This window comes from Cololabis saira, chromosome 22 (assembly GCF_033807715.1).
Source record: "Cololabis saira isolate AMF1-May2022 chromosome 22, fColSai1.1, whole genome shotgun sequence".
In the NCBI taxonomy this organism is placed as follows: Eukaryota; Metazoa; Chordata; class Actinopteri; order Beloniformes; family Belonidae; genus Cololabis; species Cololabis saira.
The window spans coordinates 16410339-16428242 of record NC_084608.1 but is presented as its reverse complement, the minus strand read 5'-3'; the positions used below and the strand labels follow the sequence as shown (position 1 = coordinate 16428242).

Sequence of the window (17904 nt, the reverse complement as noted above, 5' to 3'; positions counted from 1 at the left end):
AGATGCAATAATTAGCACAACAAACAAAAAGGGGGGGGGGGGCAAACACACATGGGCTGTGAATCAGCACTCTTCATCTGCCAACCTTTTCAAACCAGCTATTCTTATTCAGCCTTGTTCTTTTTGTACTGATGCATTTTAGCATTTACTATGCCAGTTTAAGGCCTATAGAGAATTAGATAAAGTGCCTGTTTTTCTTTTCTTTTCTTATTGTACAGATATAAAAAGTTAGAATTGAAAGCAGGTGTCTTTTTTTATATTATGGCTTCATTTCACTACAATGCATGGTGGCCCAATGTGGTGATCAGGAAAAGAGTGAGTGAAAGAATGAGCAGGCTTTAACGGGTGAACAGGTGAACTCAATCAGGTAAATGAGGAGTGAACAAAGATGGAAAGAACCAATCGGTGCTGAGGAAAGGAGCGGAAAATAAGTGAGGTAAGTGATGAAGGTGAAGAACAGAAGTGTCAAAATAAAGGAAATAGTCATCTTTACTACAGTTATTGTTATTATTGTATTATTATTATTATTATTATTATTATTATTATTATTATTATTGAAGTTTCTTGCTTGTGTTCTTTCAGATGTAAGTGGCTTTGGATAAAAGCGTCTGCTAAATGACAGTACAAGTAGTACGTATTCGTCAATCATTTTGCAGTTGGCAGGTTTGTACCTCTCCGAACCGCCAGGGGGCGCTACAGTCTTTGAGTCGAAACCCAACGGAAAAGCAAAAGGGCGCGGAAATCCGACCCCGGGAAGAGGAAGACAACTCGAAGACAACAACAAACCTAATAGATCCATGCAACAAACATGGATTGTGAAAGTAGCGAAGAGCCAACTTCTTCTGATAATGATACTCTTCTTGAAACGGCCAGTTTCTGTCATGTCACGGCCGTTGCAACAGGATGGATGATGGACTTTATGTTTGTGAGTTTGTGTCGGAGTTTCCAAGAAGGCAAACTTGAAGAGTTCAATGAGACGTTATCGGCGTTTCAGGGTGAGTCCGCGCTCTTTTCCATGTCTGTTTGGTAACTTTCTAAACGTTACATTTTAGAGAAATGAATAAAGACTATGGTTTGTATGTGAAAAAGTATTTAAAGCGGTCTGTGGCGCCTTAAATCCACAAAACTTGAGTAACATCTTCCCTGAAGCCGTAGGTGTTGCGCAGCTTTTGGTCAGTAAGTTATTGTTACTCCACGTGAACGCGCACAGGCTGTGGCTGTGCCCGCGCCTTTTTTGCACAACACCATAATAATGATAAGGATAATGTTTAGACGTAATTACCGAGGAGACATACATTTAAATATTCCCAAAATAATTACAAAACTCATAATATTTGTATTTTCGTAATTGTAATATACATGGGGGTAATAATTGATGATAAACTTTGCTGGAAATCACATATAAATAGTGTAAAATCAAAAATGTCTAAAACCCTAGCAATATTAAACATTAAATATTAAAACAAATTATATCTTCTGTCAAAGAGCACAGTTTTTGATGTATAACTCACTCATAGTTCCATACATGACTTATTGTGTGGAGGTATGGGGTAACACCTATAAAACAAATACAAACCCTATTTTCTTATTACAGAAAAGAGCTTTAAGGATAATTAATAGATCTGACTATTGTGAACCAACAAATAAGCTCTTTATTAAATATAATACTCTAAAATTCCATGATATAGTAGAGCAGAAAACTGTTTTATTTGCCTTTAAAGCCCAGCAGAAACTGCTTCCAAACTGCATTCAGGATTTGTTCCAGATAAAATAAACCCGCTATGACCTGAGGGGGAAACTCATGTTTGAGATGACGACAGCAAGAACTAATATTAAAAAGAGATGTACATCAGTTAAGCCAAGAGAAATATGGAATAGTTGTGACAACGACCTAAAAGTCTGCAGTTCTATCTACAAGTTTAAGAAAATGTTTAAAGAAAATATAGTTAATAAATATAAAACACTATAACTATAAAGTATATTATCAAAAACATTCTAGAATTTGAAACGTCAATTTTATATTTTGTCTTTTTTATTTTTTGTCTTTTTTATGCATTGTTTCCACAGATTAATGCTAATGTTTCAGATTTAAGCTGATCATAAGATAAAAAGGGTAGGCACTATAAGCTACGGCTTCAGCCTACACCTTTTCGGCAAAAGTAATGTTTATTTTACTTTTTTCATTGTGTTTTGTAAAATAACTTGTACAAGACCGAAATAAAGACCATTCATTCATACAACGTACACATTTCCTGTTATGCAGATGTAAATACGTAACAGATGATTTCATGGCAGTTTGTTTTTGTTTGTTTCTTTTGTTGTTTTTATTTATTTTTGTGGGGGGTAGTGTGCTGTAGTATCTGTGTGAGGTGTCGTGGTGGTGAAATGTGTTGCTGTAAAAAAGACAGACATAAAAAGAAAAGGACGAATAGAAGAGTGTATGTATGTGTGAGGGAGAGAGCATGCAGGCCCGTTAGTATTTTTGAATCTCTGTTACATGCATACAAACATGCAAGCATGCACTCGTACATCTACACACACACACACACACACACACACACACACACACACACACACACACACACACACACACACACACACACAGTGGTATGAAAAGGTTTGGGCACCCCTGATCAATTTCAACGTTTTCCTTTATAAATCGTTGGTTGTTCAGATCAGCAATTTCAGTTTGATATATCATATAGCAGACAAACACAGTGATATTTGAGAAGTGAAATGAGGTTCATAGGATTTACAGAAAGTGTGCAATAATTACTTAATACACCACTGTATGTACACTTGTACAGATGGGTGTATACACTGAGAGGGAGAAATACTCATACCTGTAAATACACTCTTATAACTGTAAAAATAATATTAAGTGACAGAAAATACATCTACAGAAACAACAATATCGTATTGCTGGTATTTTAATTAGTTGCAGTACTCCAAACAGTAACAATACAGTTTATTTGAATAAAAGCCAGTTTGGCAATCGTGATATGATAAAACTAGACTCTCTCCTTTTTTAAGTCATTTTTCTGTGTTTAGTTTTTAAGCCAATGCATAGACAAATAATATTTTTGTCTTTTTATAAGACGGTAACTGTTTTTATTCAACAATTAAGTCAAAAGAAAAAAACATGTGGATGAAACTAAGTACTCCCAAGTCTATATAGATGGTAGTTCCCCCTTCAGTAGCACTAACTTGAAGTATCATTCTCTCATACTGTTATGGTAAAATCATGGACAATTCTTCTGGTTTTTAGGCATTCATTTATGCACAGCTCTCTTAGGTTCTTGGCACACCATTTCAATGAGGGTGACTAGGTCATTCCAAAACATAGATCCAGGTGTGGATATGTTGGTGTGCTTTGGAGCCTGTAGTAGGACACTGGTCTTCACATTTTTTATTATATTTATATTCTGGTATACAGAGAAGTTCATGGTCTACCCAATGTGTTCAGGTTAAGCAGCTGCAAGGTGACCCCAAATCATGACCCCTCCTCAGCTGTGCTTGACTTGGCAGACTCCCACTTTTTTGAATATATTTTCAATAGAATTAAGATCTAATTGTGCCGTTATAGGCTTTAACAATCTTAATGAGGCGTTTATGCTTGTGTTTTCTTTTTGGATTTTGGGGTAAATTCACTGAAATGTCTACTAATGACAGTTTTGATGTCTCTCTTGAATGCTTTCAACCTGTAAATAATGTTACTAGCTGTAGAACGTTGAACTCCAAATTGTTTGGAAACAGTTTTAGTTTTGTAACCTTTTACAGAATGATGTGCAGGAACAATTGTTTCTCTAAAGCCATTAATTTTGTCTCTTTTTCTCATCCCATTACATTAACCCACACCTGAATGCCCCAGGCCAGCAGATTTACAAAAACATTTATTTTTCTACAGGTCTCTGTATCTGCTGATGATAACTTCATCAAGTGAAAATCTGCGTGGCTACTATTGTCTGAACTTTATTATTTTTGCTTTTTTACAGCCATTTCTCAAACTTCATCTCTTAAAGGAAACGTCCATAATGACAAAATGTTGATATGTGCTCTGCTGGCAAGAGTCATGCATGGAAAGGAGTTGGGTGAGTTGCTGCAGACAGCATGTTTGTATGGGTTGTATACCTGTGCAGTGTTAACATTTATCTGCCTTTTCAAAGGAGGAAGGTGGGTTGTCACTTGCAGCATACATCAATAAAACTGGAAGAATCAGCCAACAGTTCTTATTCAGACCTTTACACAAATACATGTATGTCCTAAGCCACTCTGTTAATGTTTCATTCTAATAATAGTTTTTCCCCAGAAAAATATTGACTAGAGTTGCGATTCCAGTGTCATTTATTTTTAGGACGTTTGCCAGATTATGCTGACCCTAGTTTCAATTGGAGCATATTTAAAATGTGATTTCTTGAGTTTTGGTAGTCGGAAACTAATCTTTATTATTCTGACTGCAGATTCTTATTTCTTTATTTGCATATCTGCAGCCTAACAAAAAACCGCTAACCAGCTGTCTATGTTTAGATGTCCTGTTTGAAGAAGACGATAGTGTGATGCCGCTGATGTCTGCTCTCAAAATCTGGTCAGACCTGGAGCACATTGTGACGGATGAAAGTTTATTCAAAAACATCATTGTTCTTTTGTCTGTCCAGGTAATGCTACACATTTCTTTGCACCATTGTTATATTTGTTTTTTTCTTTATTGAAATACTTTGTTCTGATAACATATAGACTAGATGTGTGTCATTTCCTGATTTAAATGTCATGCTGTGCCTGCCATAAAAGACTGATGCTAACTTAGTGTTTGTTTGACTCCTGATGTTGGAGATTGTTCTCATTTTGCGTGTTAACCATAAACATTCACCCTGTCTTTAGTCTGTCGCTGTCTGTTTGGAAAAAGGCCAAAGGTCTTCTGCCTCCTCTGCCCTCAAGTGGCTTGAGAAACAACCTGAATTCCCAAGGGTCTGTACATAAACTTTTGTTTCTGTTTCTTTTTAAGGCAAATCATGTGGGATCTTGGGCACTTGACTGATTGTGATTGATTGTTTTTAATTTTCTTGACTAGAACGTGAGAGTCAAGCTGTCAACTATAGTGACACAGAGGGAAACCTATCACCCCTTACTCATGAGCTTCAGCTTCAACCGCCTGCTGGAGACGATCCAATCCTTCCTGGATGCCTACTTGGAGAAGAATCCATCTGATTACCTTTTGAAGGTGAGACTTGTGGTGTCTGATTACGTTACATGTCAGTCCGTGTCAAAAATGACACCACGCCAGGCACACAGGCACACGGATTTAAGGCCACCACTGAATGTTCTGCCAGTGGTACATCTGTAGACTTCTAATCACGTGTTGACAGATGTGATCATGGCTAAGTAACGTGAAAGAGGACATAAGGTTAGTTGGTCTAAGAGAAGAGGAGCAGACCTATTTATTTATTTATTTAAATTTGACAATATTTTCCTATATGTTATGGTTGAAAGTATTTTATGTGCATGGTTTGGTCCAACGTGGCATGAAAAGCATTTTTAGCTGTTCTTCCACACAGAGGTGCTGATGTGACTTTGTCATCGAGTTACCTGGAAGGACAAAGTGCTTCATTTAGCAGTGTTTCACTTGTTCAGAAAACATTCATGACATTTTTGCTCAAAATTCAATCACCTCAGGAAGTTTAGACTTGGAAGAGTAATTTTAAAGACAAGATTCTTTAGTTTTGCTCACAACACTGCACACAAAGTTAAATGGGACCTATTATGGAATCCAATACCTATTTTAAACAGGCCTTGAATGTCTTAAAAACAAGCTTTTGATTTTTTTTGCTAAATAAATTAGAAATTAAATTCTTTATCATCCCATTCTCTAACCTCATTATCTATGAGGGATTCTGAGTGGGCGGGGCTATGATAATGAGGCACTGTGCTGATTGGCTGCCTGAATGACGCGATACACCGCTACGAAAAAATGGTGGAAGCTCTGGCCGGCGGAGTTGGTTGTGGGCATGGTTTCACACGGAGGCCACCGATGCAAATCACTCCCGTCGTTAACGACGGGAGCAGAATCTGAACGGCCACATCAGACTGGATGGCTCACAATTTGGCTGTACAGACACTGCAGAATTTTGTTGCTTTCCTCCTTCTCTGAGTTGGCAGGCTGAGGGGAGACCACTTTATATATGTTAAAGCAAGAGAAAACGTGTTTTTCATAATAGGTCCCCTTTAAATTAACAAAGTTATGAAATGGTGATGTTTACAGGTAGATGTTCTGTACAGAGTAAAGTACACCAATGGACACAAAGGTTTTGGTGATTTATTAAACTGAATTATTTGTATATACTTTTTGTGCACCAAAGATCTAAAATAGCTTAAAAACACAGGAATCCAATGTATAATTATAAGGAATGCAGGGTCAAACTTGTAAAGACAAATAAGCCTAATTAGATTTTTAATTGAGCGGTGGTAAAAAAAATTCCAGACTGTCTTTTGAGGCTGCATGGATTTAATTGTTACGATTCCCTAAAGGAAAATGATACGGATTTTCTATAGAGTGTATAGGATTAAGAATAAACGCATCAGAGGAACATCCAGGGTTAGACATCTTACAATAGCACAAGTAATTGAGAGACAAACTCTGTTTATGATGATCATGTAAACAATGAATATTTCCTCTGGAGAAAATATTTTTATCGGTTTAGACCAGGGGTCACCAACCCTGGTCCTATCCAGCATATTTTAGATGTTTCTCTGCTTTGACACACCGCATTCTGATTAATTGTCCCCATCAGCTTGTCATCAAGGTTTGCAGAACTCTGTTAATTACAAGGTCATTTGTATCAGGGTGTGGGGATGCAGGAAAACATCTAAAACCTGCTGGATATGTGCTCTGGAGGACCAGGGTTGGTGACCCCTGGTTTAGACAAAGTTGAGGCATTCTGTTAAGCATTGGAGTGGTAGTATCATGCAGTGGGGCAGTGTTGCTGCCAGTAGAAATGGAGGAGTTAATGGAATAATGAAATAAGAGGGTTACCTTGAAATAATATGTATTTGTTGACGACTTTCTATCTGGGAAAAACTCAACATTGTCATTCTGCTTTTGTCCTGGAGGACCAAAACTGACATAATAAAAAATAAAAGCAGAAATATATGTATTTTTTCCCCTTTTCCTTATATGTGCATTCCTTGGTTTTACATCTCATCTTTTTACTTGACCTTATGCATTTCTGCCTCATTATGCAAATGAGGACGACTGCCCTGCTTGGTCCAGCTCCTCTACTATTGGTCAATAAACGGGAAGAAGCAGGATCAGGCCAATTGCAAGACTATTGCACAACCGGCAGTGACACACTGGGATGAACATACATACCCATCACATAGCTTGAAGTGTAGTATAATGCTGCTCTCAAGCCTTGTTGTTTACACAGTCAGCCCTCACTGAAGACTGAATAATGTTTAATGGATATAGCCTCTTGTGACAAGGATGTGGACACCACCGGTTGTGCAATAGTCTTAATTTAATTAATCATGTCAGTTTTGGTCCTCCATATATTGAAACCTCTGTTTTTTATTTATATATATATTGATAATGTTTCTGACTAACTGTGTTTACATCTATTTCTGTATCAGGCAGCTACAAAGATGGTGCAGTCATTGAAAAACTTTGAGGGGTCGGAGGAGGCAGTGTCAGTGGCGACGTCGGTCTCGGAAACGCCAAATGAATCAAAACAGGAGAATAAAAAGTAAGAATCAGTCTTCTCATTCCCATGTTATTTATTGAAAACTACACAGTTCATTTCTGCACATCAGTGAATATGCTGTGTATTTGTTTCCCAGCAGAATAAAAAGTGCCATACTTTTGAGATCGTGAATGCTGAAATGTCTTTTCAACAAGAAATGTGTGTTTTGGCTTTTGCTGTTTTGTTTGGGTGAAGACAGAAGTTAATCAAACCTAGACAACTGATAAAATTGTTAATTACATTTACAGAACAAAACGGAAGCTACTATCTACTAAAATCACAGATGTATGGAAACCTGAAACTGCAGACGAATCCTGTGTAACTGCCAACGAGTCCCGTGTAACCTCCGTCAAACCTCATGTAACTCTCAGACGACTTTCCAAAACTGGTACGTCTTAACTTCCTGTAATAAGGTCACCAGCACACACCTGTGAGCATGATAAAAAAACCTCAAAATATTTAATTCTCCCTCGTCAGAGTTATCTCAGATGATCTCCAGAAAGCCGTTGGAAACTGCTGAGGTACAAAACGCAAGAAGACCACATAGGGTGAGTTTAATTCTACGTCGTGTCGCCATAATGTCACGTCAAAAGCAAAACATGTAATTCCTGAAACTGCCGATGACATGTCCTTTATGTTTATGTTGTTTAGAAATGGACGTACCAGCATGACATGTTTCTCAAGGAGGGTGTTAGGCGCCACGGCCTGGGAAAGTGGTCGCAAATATTACTGGATTATGACTTTGACGGACGCACTAACACCATGCTGAAGGACCGCTGGAGAGTTTTAGTGAGGTCAGATAAAGTGTGCTGAGGCGTGAGTGCGGCCTCACCCCCCCGTCCAGTTCAGCTGTAGCAGTTCACCAGTGAAGAGCATCACACTTATTTATTGATCTCTCATCCTGCTTGATATTCCTTATTTTATTTTTCCCTCTTTCATTTTTATTGCCCCATCCTTAAAAATAATGCTGAATCTTGTCATCTGGTACAAAATATTAGGTCTAACCACCAGATGGTGTTCTACACACGATTTCAGTATTTAGGTGGCTGTTATGGGAAATATTTAAAATGTGTATATATAAATACATGTTATTTGATGTAAAAATACCTTTGCAAGGAAAATTAAGCGTTCATTAAGTAGTTTTGTTTCTACAATAAAATTGCATGAAATCAACTGTATAAGTGCTTCATATGTAATATGATGTCTTGCATAAGAGTTGAAATGTGAATGTACTTTGTAGTTATGCTTTTAAATCAGTTTGCCGTTTGAAATCCTTGAGATCCTGCGTTGTGGTGGCATCCGGTTTGGAAAGAAAAACGACTTTTGTGACCTGTGGATTGAAGTTTCTCAGAATCAAATGAAGACAAAGCTGTGTTGGGGTGGACAGGTGCACTGCTGCGTCTTCTGGACCTTCTTCCATGTGCCGCTGCACCGAGGGTTCCCCACTGCCTGCCAGTGCAGCACCGCTTCACTACAACACAGTTACACTGCATTAATGTCACATCAATATGTGTTATTTTGCATCTTCATTTCTGTGCAGTGTAGGATTTTGACACATTAACTTGCTTGGGGCAAGAGAATCAATATGTACACAGTAGGTCCTGCGTATCTTCAATCTGAAAGGAGGTACATTAGACCCCCCTTTTTTTTTTTTTTTCTTATAAGCCTCCAACCTCCTCTGGTTGGTTCGTTGCAGCTGGTTTTAGGGAACAGAGTGAGTCCCTCAGCTTTCGACCTCTTGACACTGGTGTTAAAGCTTTGGGCCGCATGAGTCTGAGACTAAAGGGAAATGTGTAAAGGGGCTGAGATAAAGATGACTAAACTGGATAATTGTGCTCTGAATAACATTTTCAGTCCTCGGTAGCCCCAGACAGACAGTAGCAGCTAGTGAATTCAGTCCCCAGAATAAATGCTTTCAAATACAGATATACATTTATGTCTATGTGTATTATATATATATATATATATATATATATATATATATATATATATATATATATATATATATATATATATATATATATATATATATATATATAATCTCCCTTTTTAATGAAAAAAAATGCACATATTCAAGGATCTGATAATTTCATACTTGTGTGATTCTTGTCCGTCTCCTTGGCAACTGCTGCTACTGTTTTGCAAGGAAGGAGGTTCACACGCCACACACACTTTAAAGCCCTCTGCTATGTAGCGCGTCCACAGTGTGTGTGGCCGGTTCTCTGCTGAACACTGCGGTGTCCGTGACTCCAGCTTGAATTCCATGCAGAACCTGGGAGGAGTTGGGGCAAAGTCATGCAAGTCCTGCCAACCGCTTTCATGTTAGGAATGAAGACCAAAAGGCAACAAAGATTACACAGTGGGAGGGGATTCTTCTCTGAGTACTTGGGTTACACTGCATATTATAAAGATGATATTAACCCACTGACAACATTCTTGTTGAATTTGTCATCTCTTAGATTCAGTTACCTGGGGTTATGTGCATTTTGAAACTAGGAGGCTTTAAAGAAGCTTGGTGTGAAACCTACCCATGGTCCAGGGGGTTTCCATAGCTGTCATGCTTGGGCCTCCCCTTCCCAAACTCCATGCTAGTGATGAATGCAGGTCCTTACAAGAGAAATCAATTCACTATTTCTCCCAACTGATTAAGGAATAGCCCATTAAGAGATTGCAAATAGGAAGAGCCAGGGAAATGAAGTACTTGCAATCAAAATCCGATGCAGATTAAAGAACAGTGGGGAATATTGGTGTGTTTGCATACCTGAGCTGCGTCCGCAGTGGCTTCCCTGGTGGTCTCTGTATTCCCTGCAGCCAGCTCTCTCCTCCAGGCTGGGGCAGGCCTTGCCGCTGTTGCCGGGCTGCTGCTCTACGTGCCGGACCCGGACTCTTACAGAGGGCTGGCAGGGCTTGGCGCAGCCGCTCCAGAAGCTCCAGTCGCTCACTGTGCAGTCCTGTGCTGGATATTAGTGCCCACAGCATGGATGAAACAATATTACAGGATATCAGCTGTTGCAGCAAAGACTTAATAGAAAATAGAGAGAGAGCAACCTTTTTCAGTTTTTTTGCTTTTGTGTATCAGTACTTGCCTTTGCTATGTCTGACATTCATATGCAAGACTTCAAGATACCACCACAGCATTTTATTTTTATTATGTTGAGTTCATGGTTCATCATAGATGCTGTGGCTTCTTCACAAACCCAAATTATCACCCCTCCACCACCGTGTGTGACAGTTGGTATGAGGCATTTGTGTTGATTTGCAGTTTCCTCAAAAGCAGCTGCATCTATTATGTATATCCACATCTAAGAGAGTCTGATATTTACCTTGCTGAAATGTCTCCTGCTGGGAAGTTTGGCAGTTACCGGTATGTTGAATGTTTTTAACATGTTTTTGTGAAATCTTAGTGTCGAATTATGAGTTCAAACCTGTTTGAAAATAGACTCTTCCCAGAGCGATGAACAGCAACAAGTGCTTGTCGAAGATCACTGCTGATGTCTTGTACTAGTTGGTGTTATGTTAAATGTTTTAGATGAGAAAACTTTTAAAAAGTTTCTTTTATAATACGTCATATATTGTTCATGTGAGGTTGTACAGACATAACTTGGACAGAACCAGGTCAAAAGGTTTCTACAATACTGTAACAATGAATTGTTAAAGTTTGTTGCAGAGGTTACAGTTTCCAACAACAGGTAGACTTTTTAATCGTGCATTATCGTATATTTTAATGTGGACTAGTGTAACAAACCTACATGTCCAGGAAATAACTTTAAACCAACGAAGCATTGATTGTGGCTTGTGATTTAGTGTTTCCTGCTCTGAGCGTGTTCAGTGAGCAGCTCATCGGAGAGAGCAGGTCCTGTGATTTTTCCTCTCAGTTGCTCTCTGAGCTTCAATTTAAAACTTCTGATGTGTTAAGCGTGCAGATTTGGTGGCTACCGACCTAAGATGCTTATTAAGTACACCCGGCTTGTTTGACCTGAACGGTAATTGCTACAACTGATTGACAGAAGCGCATTCTTCAAATATTTGTACTAATGCCATCATGCGGGTCGGTCCACTGAAACAGGGCTGGCAACATAAATGGCTCGGTCATTTGGTTTGTGGATTATTGCATTTTTTCTGTCTCGAAAGAAAGACAAAGAAGGTGAATAATACAAAACACCACACAGAGTCTGAAAGGACTGAAGATAAACGTGCTGTTTCACATTTGTAAAAGTGCCAGCTCTCTCGTTAAAGGTGCAGGGTGCGATAAGCAGCCCTGATAATGACTAGTTGCTGATAATAACCCTTCTTTCCATCTTTTGTCAGATAAATGCACAAGATAATCTATCTTGATCAGCCTCTCCTGTTATCTCAAAGTAGTGTAATAAAGTTAAGGTGTGTCTAAAACAGTGGCCCCTCTGTGAGGGGTGTGTGTGTGTGTGTGTGTGTATTGATCCACCATTCATCCCTCACCTGGACACTCGGTGTAGTAGTCAAAGCAGCAGTCCTTGGTCCTGACACAGCCCTCGTCGCAGTAGCACGTCCCGTACACACGGTCCATCCTCCAGCCGGTGCTGGAACAGCTCAAGTCTCTACTCCGGCAGCACTTTCCTGAGCAACCCCCAGTCACCAGGTGGTTGTGTCCAAGAGTGGACGCCACCAGCACCCAACAAATGAGCTCAGCAGAGCCCATCATGAGGGAGGGCAAGGGAATGATGTGAAAATGTGTTTGTTTCTACTGTCCTCCACTCATGGTCATAATCTTGAGAGCAAGAGGTTGGAGTGCCAGTCCAGCCAAGCCTGAGCTCCACCCAAGGAGCCCTTATGACCCCGCGCGTCTCCTGTGCCCCTTTGTGGGCCCTTTCTCTGGAAAAAAAATAAAAATAAATACATAAAATGCAGTTCAGACCATCTCAAACTTCCAGCGCTGATCGGGCCGTGTTGTCTGTGCTCACCTTCTCCTCAGAAGTAGAGCCTCTCTTCCCCTTACGAGCCGAGCACCTCCCTCCGGTCCATTTCACTTGGGAGGAGGAGGTGAGATGAGGGAGGAGTGAGTTGGTGAGTTTTTTTTCCCTCCTTGTTTTTTTTCTTCTCTCCCTCTCTCTCTCTCTCTCTTGCCCCTCTCTCACCCATCTGAGTATTATTTACTTGTGTTCTGTTCTTATCTGCTCACTTTAAAATGAATCTGACCCTGACTCCAGTCCGGCCTCGTCCAGCTTTGCTCTCGTCCGACTTGGATAACCGAGTTCCTAAAGAAAGGGAGGAATGTCTGCATTTGGCACGTCTCCAGTCAACGGTGCGACGAGGCCTAAGCCAAAGCTACCACATAGTTATCACCTTTCTGCCTAATTCTTCATTAAATTTCACTTTGGCCTCGTAGAAATATTCTAGTCTTAATTTTTCTAGGTTTTCTCTGATGTGTTTTTGATCATTTTGAAGTTATGTAGCACATTTTGTAAAACATGGAAACATTAGAGAGGGTGCTCAGTTAGCTTAGGTCTGCATAGACACTATAACAGAAAAACCACTAATCTGGCTCTGTTTAAAGTAACTAAAACTGAGCTAAGAATTATTATATCATAACTCACACATTAAGACACAATAAAAAGAAAAATACAGCCGTTTCCTGGTAAATTGATATACAAATAGTGTAAAACATCACTGCACCCAGGAGATGATATCAAAGTGAGTAACTTTTAAATGTAATTTTTATTACAGATTAAACAAAGATATTTTTTTCACCTTTAGAGCAGGGACGTCAATTGGGTATGGCAAGGTATGGCAGCCGCCACACCTTGGCTTCGTTTGTTTTTTTAACACATTTATGGAATTACTCTGTCTATTTGTATTGATTATTCTATTACTTAATACATATAGAATAACTACAAATGCAACTCAGAACAACATGATCAATTTCACTAGTTATTATACACTGCAAAAAACTGAAAATCTTAACAAGAATATTTGTCTTATTTCTAGTTAAAATGTCAAATTTTTAGTCAAAAAAAATCTCATTACATTTAAGACAAGACTCAAAAACAACCATTTTCACCTGTTTCAAGTAGATTTTTACTTAAAATAAGTGGACAAATCTGCCAGTGGAACAAGATTTTTTTTCTTGTAATGAGAAGATAAATCTTGTCCCACTGGCAGATTTTTCTACTTATTTCAAGTGAAAATTTACTTGAAACAGGTGAACATGGTGAAATAACAAGTTATTTTTCTGGTGATGACTCTTGTTTTAAGTGTAATGAGATTTTTTTGACTAAAAATTAGACATTTTAACTAGAAATAAGACAAATATTCCTTTTTTTTTTACTTTTTGCAGTGAGCGAGACTGCATTTGAAAAAATTCCAATTTTCTTGACCACACAGATCAGCTCCATAGCAGACTTCTGTGATGAGTATTTGCTGGACGTGTTGATTGATACTCTAGTTAAGTTCTGTGACTCGTAACCTTGCCATACCTTAGCTTCCACTGAATTGACGCCACTGCTTTAGAGGCAGAAGTCCTAAATACGTAGAATGCAGTTCATGATTTGTCCGCTAGGTGTAGGGTCCAAAAGTGAGTCAATCTGCACTGATTACCATGTAACATCTCCAACTTTGCAGCATGAAAAAGCTAAAAAATGTTGTTGTTTTTTTCCAATGATAAAGTTTACAGTCATCCCAACTCTATGGGAGGGTGATTTTTTTTTTTTTTTTGTTCACCTCATCAGATAAAATTATATAACAGCGAAGGGCATGCTTGGTCATTTTATGCATTTGTGATTTTTCGATTAACAAGGATTGGCTGGAGTCATTCCTTCCACAGGCCTAAAACTGTCCCGAAGGATCCACTGTTACACTGATTTACTGCACACCAGAGCCCTTGAGTGGGAGCTCCAATGTGCATAAAACCATGTAAATTACAGAATGGCCTCGCTATCTTGTGACATACAGTCTAGCAGTTAACTGATATATGGCCTTTTCATCAGAGAGACTATAATTCAACAAAGACACATGTATAAGATTCTGAGCGGGGCTCATAATTTAATGTCGGTAATATACCGCAGGTTATGTGGTTAACGGATGATCAGCAGGATTTTCCAATTTCCAATTAAAATATATAAATAAGAAAGCATATCTGTGTTATTATCTGTGAAGATCTCGTGAACATCGATAACATCACACACCATTTTTTTTGCTTTTTCACTCCATGACACAGATAAACTCTCAGGATTACTCCAAAGCCAAGTTCATGTACATACACGTGTATTTTAGACCAAAATACAGCGCACAGGTAAAAAAAATGAATTCATATTAATTTAAGGAGGTAAGGAGTCTCAGTGTCTGAGGATGCTGCGATTAGTAAAGCTGGTCAGCTTTGATTTAAGTTGTCCCTCCTTCATCTCAAGGGGGTAAAAAAGATCATAATTCAGCCCCAGGGAGGATTTTCACGTTACTGTGAAAGGAGCGGACATTAATGATAATCTGTATACTTTGCTGTCTTGAAAATTAAGCTTCCAGGAAGAAGAAAAGGGTCTTTTAGGGTCATTTTTCTTGTGATGGAGCAGGTAAGTCAAGCAGCAGTAATAACTTTCATCTTCACCTTGATCATCTCCATAAACATCAAAACTAGACATGTGATTCTGTATCTGAGGTTTGAGCAGGCTGAACCCAACATGACCTCAAGATGTAGAAGTACCCGTTTAGAAGTACTAAAAGGGTTTTCTTGACTATTAAATTGTATTTTTACTAAAGATTAAGTCATGTAAATCAGACCACATTGAAAAGAAACTATCTCATAGTTTGTACGTGTCAGTTTGTTTATGCTGAACGTTTATTTATACACATGGTTCAGTTGAGTCGTGGTGCTGATAGGATCTGTCCACTGATGCGAGGCCTGCAGCTGCAGAAGTTTGCTATGCCTTCACCACATCTGAAGTGCACATCAAAGCACGTGTATTTTACATCTGACAGAGTCAGGTTGGACCCCGTAGAGCATCTTACTGTATGTGAGGGGGGAAAGGAGATAAGATCCATGTTAATGTGTCTCAAGATGCTGGACAGTAATTGTTTATGATTGCGGCTTTCTATCTCCGTTTCAGCTTGCCGGAGACTAAATTGAGGCCAATTACATGCACATGGAAGACTGTGTTTGATAAATATGTATAAGAAAAGAGGTGGGAGGAGACAGAGAGGCTGACTGCATCTAGTTAGGAGTGGGTGTGCATCCACTTCATGCACTGGGGTGATCCCTGGCTTTATAACACCTATATGGGAAATGCAAACTGTGGCTGTTGCCAAAACCTGGCCTCGGTTGCCATAGTTTCAAAACATCTGATGAAAAAAAAGTCAACCTTTGATGAAAGACTGAGCTCTGAATGAGATAACACCTTTGTGACACGTGACACGGTGTTTAACCCAACATAGTATTTCATTTAAGAGTTGTCCTTGTCCTTATGAGTGCAGCCATGAATGACGCCTTTGTCCGCTGAGCCAGGTGCACGTGTGCGCATGTGAGCGACTTACACTGTCCTTGCATGTGTGGATCTACTGCATTCATCCGTGCACATTGTTTCTTCTTGTTTGCAAATGATGTGCCCTGGTGGGTGCATGAGTCATTGTTTAAGGAGTAAAAAGGCTCGGGTGTTTGGCTTCGCTTGAGACATCAAAGCAACGTTTTCAGGAAACAGATATGTGATACCGTACAGGTAAATGGGGTTGGAAATTACTGAAACGTTTCTCAAAGAATACAGAGGATTTTATCCCCAAAAAAAGGACATATTTGCAGTCAAATATGTGAGATACAGACTTGCGTTGTAAGTCTCAAGAAAACTTACGATATCTACTATAATCATAGGCCTAGAACTTCCTTGTGATGATGCTCCATTTATTACAGGTCATTACTACTTATGGATGATAACACACCTTTCGAGGATCCAAGCAGCAGGGAGGACTGATGTCACCCCGGCAGCGGCTCCAGCGACTGGCCGGCCTTGGAGAAGTGCCAATACAATGACAACAAAGCCTGCGATATTGATTAAAGTCCTTCCCTCGCTTGAACCTGACACCATGACTGATAATTGTCCAATCATAAGTCACCTCTCCTGGCGTACGCTTCCATATGTATGTAAATCAATGTGAACATTAGCTGTGGCAGGTAGATGAGGCGAGGTGCGTGGGCGGCGGCGAGAGTGACCCCTGCCTCGCTGAGAGATGCGACTTCAGGTAATGATGACGACTGGGGGAGACAGGGGGCATCTACCGTGGCAGATTTCATAAATCATATCGTGAAAAGTTGTAGAACAGTGGAAAGGTCGGCCCTCCAGACTGTTGGGTGTGTGCGTGTTGTCATACCAAGGGTAAAGTATGGAAAACTATCAAAATGCAGAAGTTGCCTGTGAGGGACTGGCAATAAAAACATCTACATGGAACCTCTTCTCTATTTCAATATCTTATATGGAAACAATCCAAAAGGATTAACAATTTTCTTGCTTTTGTTATCTTGACATTTGGGACAGAAAGCATCGACACTAATGAATACTTGTGGCCCGATAAGTTGCGTTGCCAAACACTCAGCCCAGATTGGGGCTCTGCTGTGTTCGTATGATGGCAAAGACAAAGATCTGACCTCTCTCTGCCCCGACTCAGACTGGATGATGCACGGACACTTCCTGCTGACACGTAATGGCTGTTCGCTCTAATAACTGTTTGAACGTTGTGTAATTATCATTGAAAATCCTTTAATTTTTTTTAATCAGAGTGTGATGACAAGTGGAGAATAAAACAGCGTGCGGACGTTTAGGCACCCCAGGTAAACGTGTGTCGTTAGGAATAACGATGAGAAAAAGAAAAAGGCTGTGTGATATTATAAAACCGTAAAATCATGGTTGAAAAGAGTGATGGAGATGTATAAACCAATATGTCAGGTTTTAGTGCAACGTCTCCGTGCTTTGCAGCTCAAATTGCCACCTGGCAGTTAACAGCGCACGCTGACATTAAAAAAATGAAATGCATCACCTCTATTTAACCACCATGGTTTAATAAATGAACAAAAACTGCACCCAGCAACATTCATCATTTACATAAGCACCTGAGTTGTTTGGTTTTGCAGTGTTGACAATTAAATAGCGATGCATTTTTAATATATTGTGCAGATATACTCTTGTCACTTTGAGGTTATTTGTTTTTATTTTTCAGCTTG

At 39.3% G+C, this 17904-nt stretch overlaps 2 protein-coding genes across 3 annotated transcripts; one reads left to right on the top strand and one right to left on the bottom strand.

The window, feature by feature from the left end:
• The first annotated feature begins 763 nt into the window (after positions 1 to 763).
• Positions 764 to 8922, top strand: terf1 (telomeric repeat binding factor (NIMA-interacting) 1). The gene is made up of 9 exons (XM_061713516.1): positions 764 to 995; positions 3996 to 4091; positions 4528 to 4655; positions 4879 to 4965; positions 5069 to 5218; positions 7624 to 7736; positions 7982 to 8121; positions 8211 to 8281; positions 8385 to 8922. The coding sequence occupies exons 1-9, from the start codon at positions 809 to 811 to the stop codon at positions 8544 to 8546; spliced, it is 1134 nt and encodes a 377-aa protein (XP_061569500.1). The 5' UTR covers positions 764 to 808; the 3' UTR covers positions 8547 to 8922.
• On the bottom strand, positions 7687 to 12731 carry LOC133423331 (somatomedin-B and thrombospondin type-1 domain-containing protein). 2 transcript variants are annotated; one of them, XM_061713518.1, is made up of 6 exons: positions 12671 to 12731; positions 12189 to 12581; positions 10495 to 10689; positions 10262 to 10340; positions 9829 to 10005; positions 7687 to 9204 (listed from the first exon to the last, which is right to left on the bottom strand). In XM_061713518.1, exons 2-6 carry the CDS (start codon positions 12409 to 12411, stop codon positions 9087 to 9089), a joined length of 792 nt encoding a protein of 263 aa, XP_061569502.1. In that variant the 5' UTR covers positions 12412 to 12581; positions 12671 to 12731; the 3' UTR covers positions 7687 to 9086. The 2 variants fall into 2 exon arrangements, with proteins under 2 accessions (XP_061569502.1, XP_061569501.1); XM_061713517.1 differs by having other exon boundaries at positions 12189 to 12688.
• Positions 12732 to 17904: the final 5173 nt, after the last annotated feature.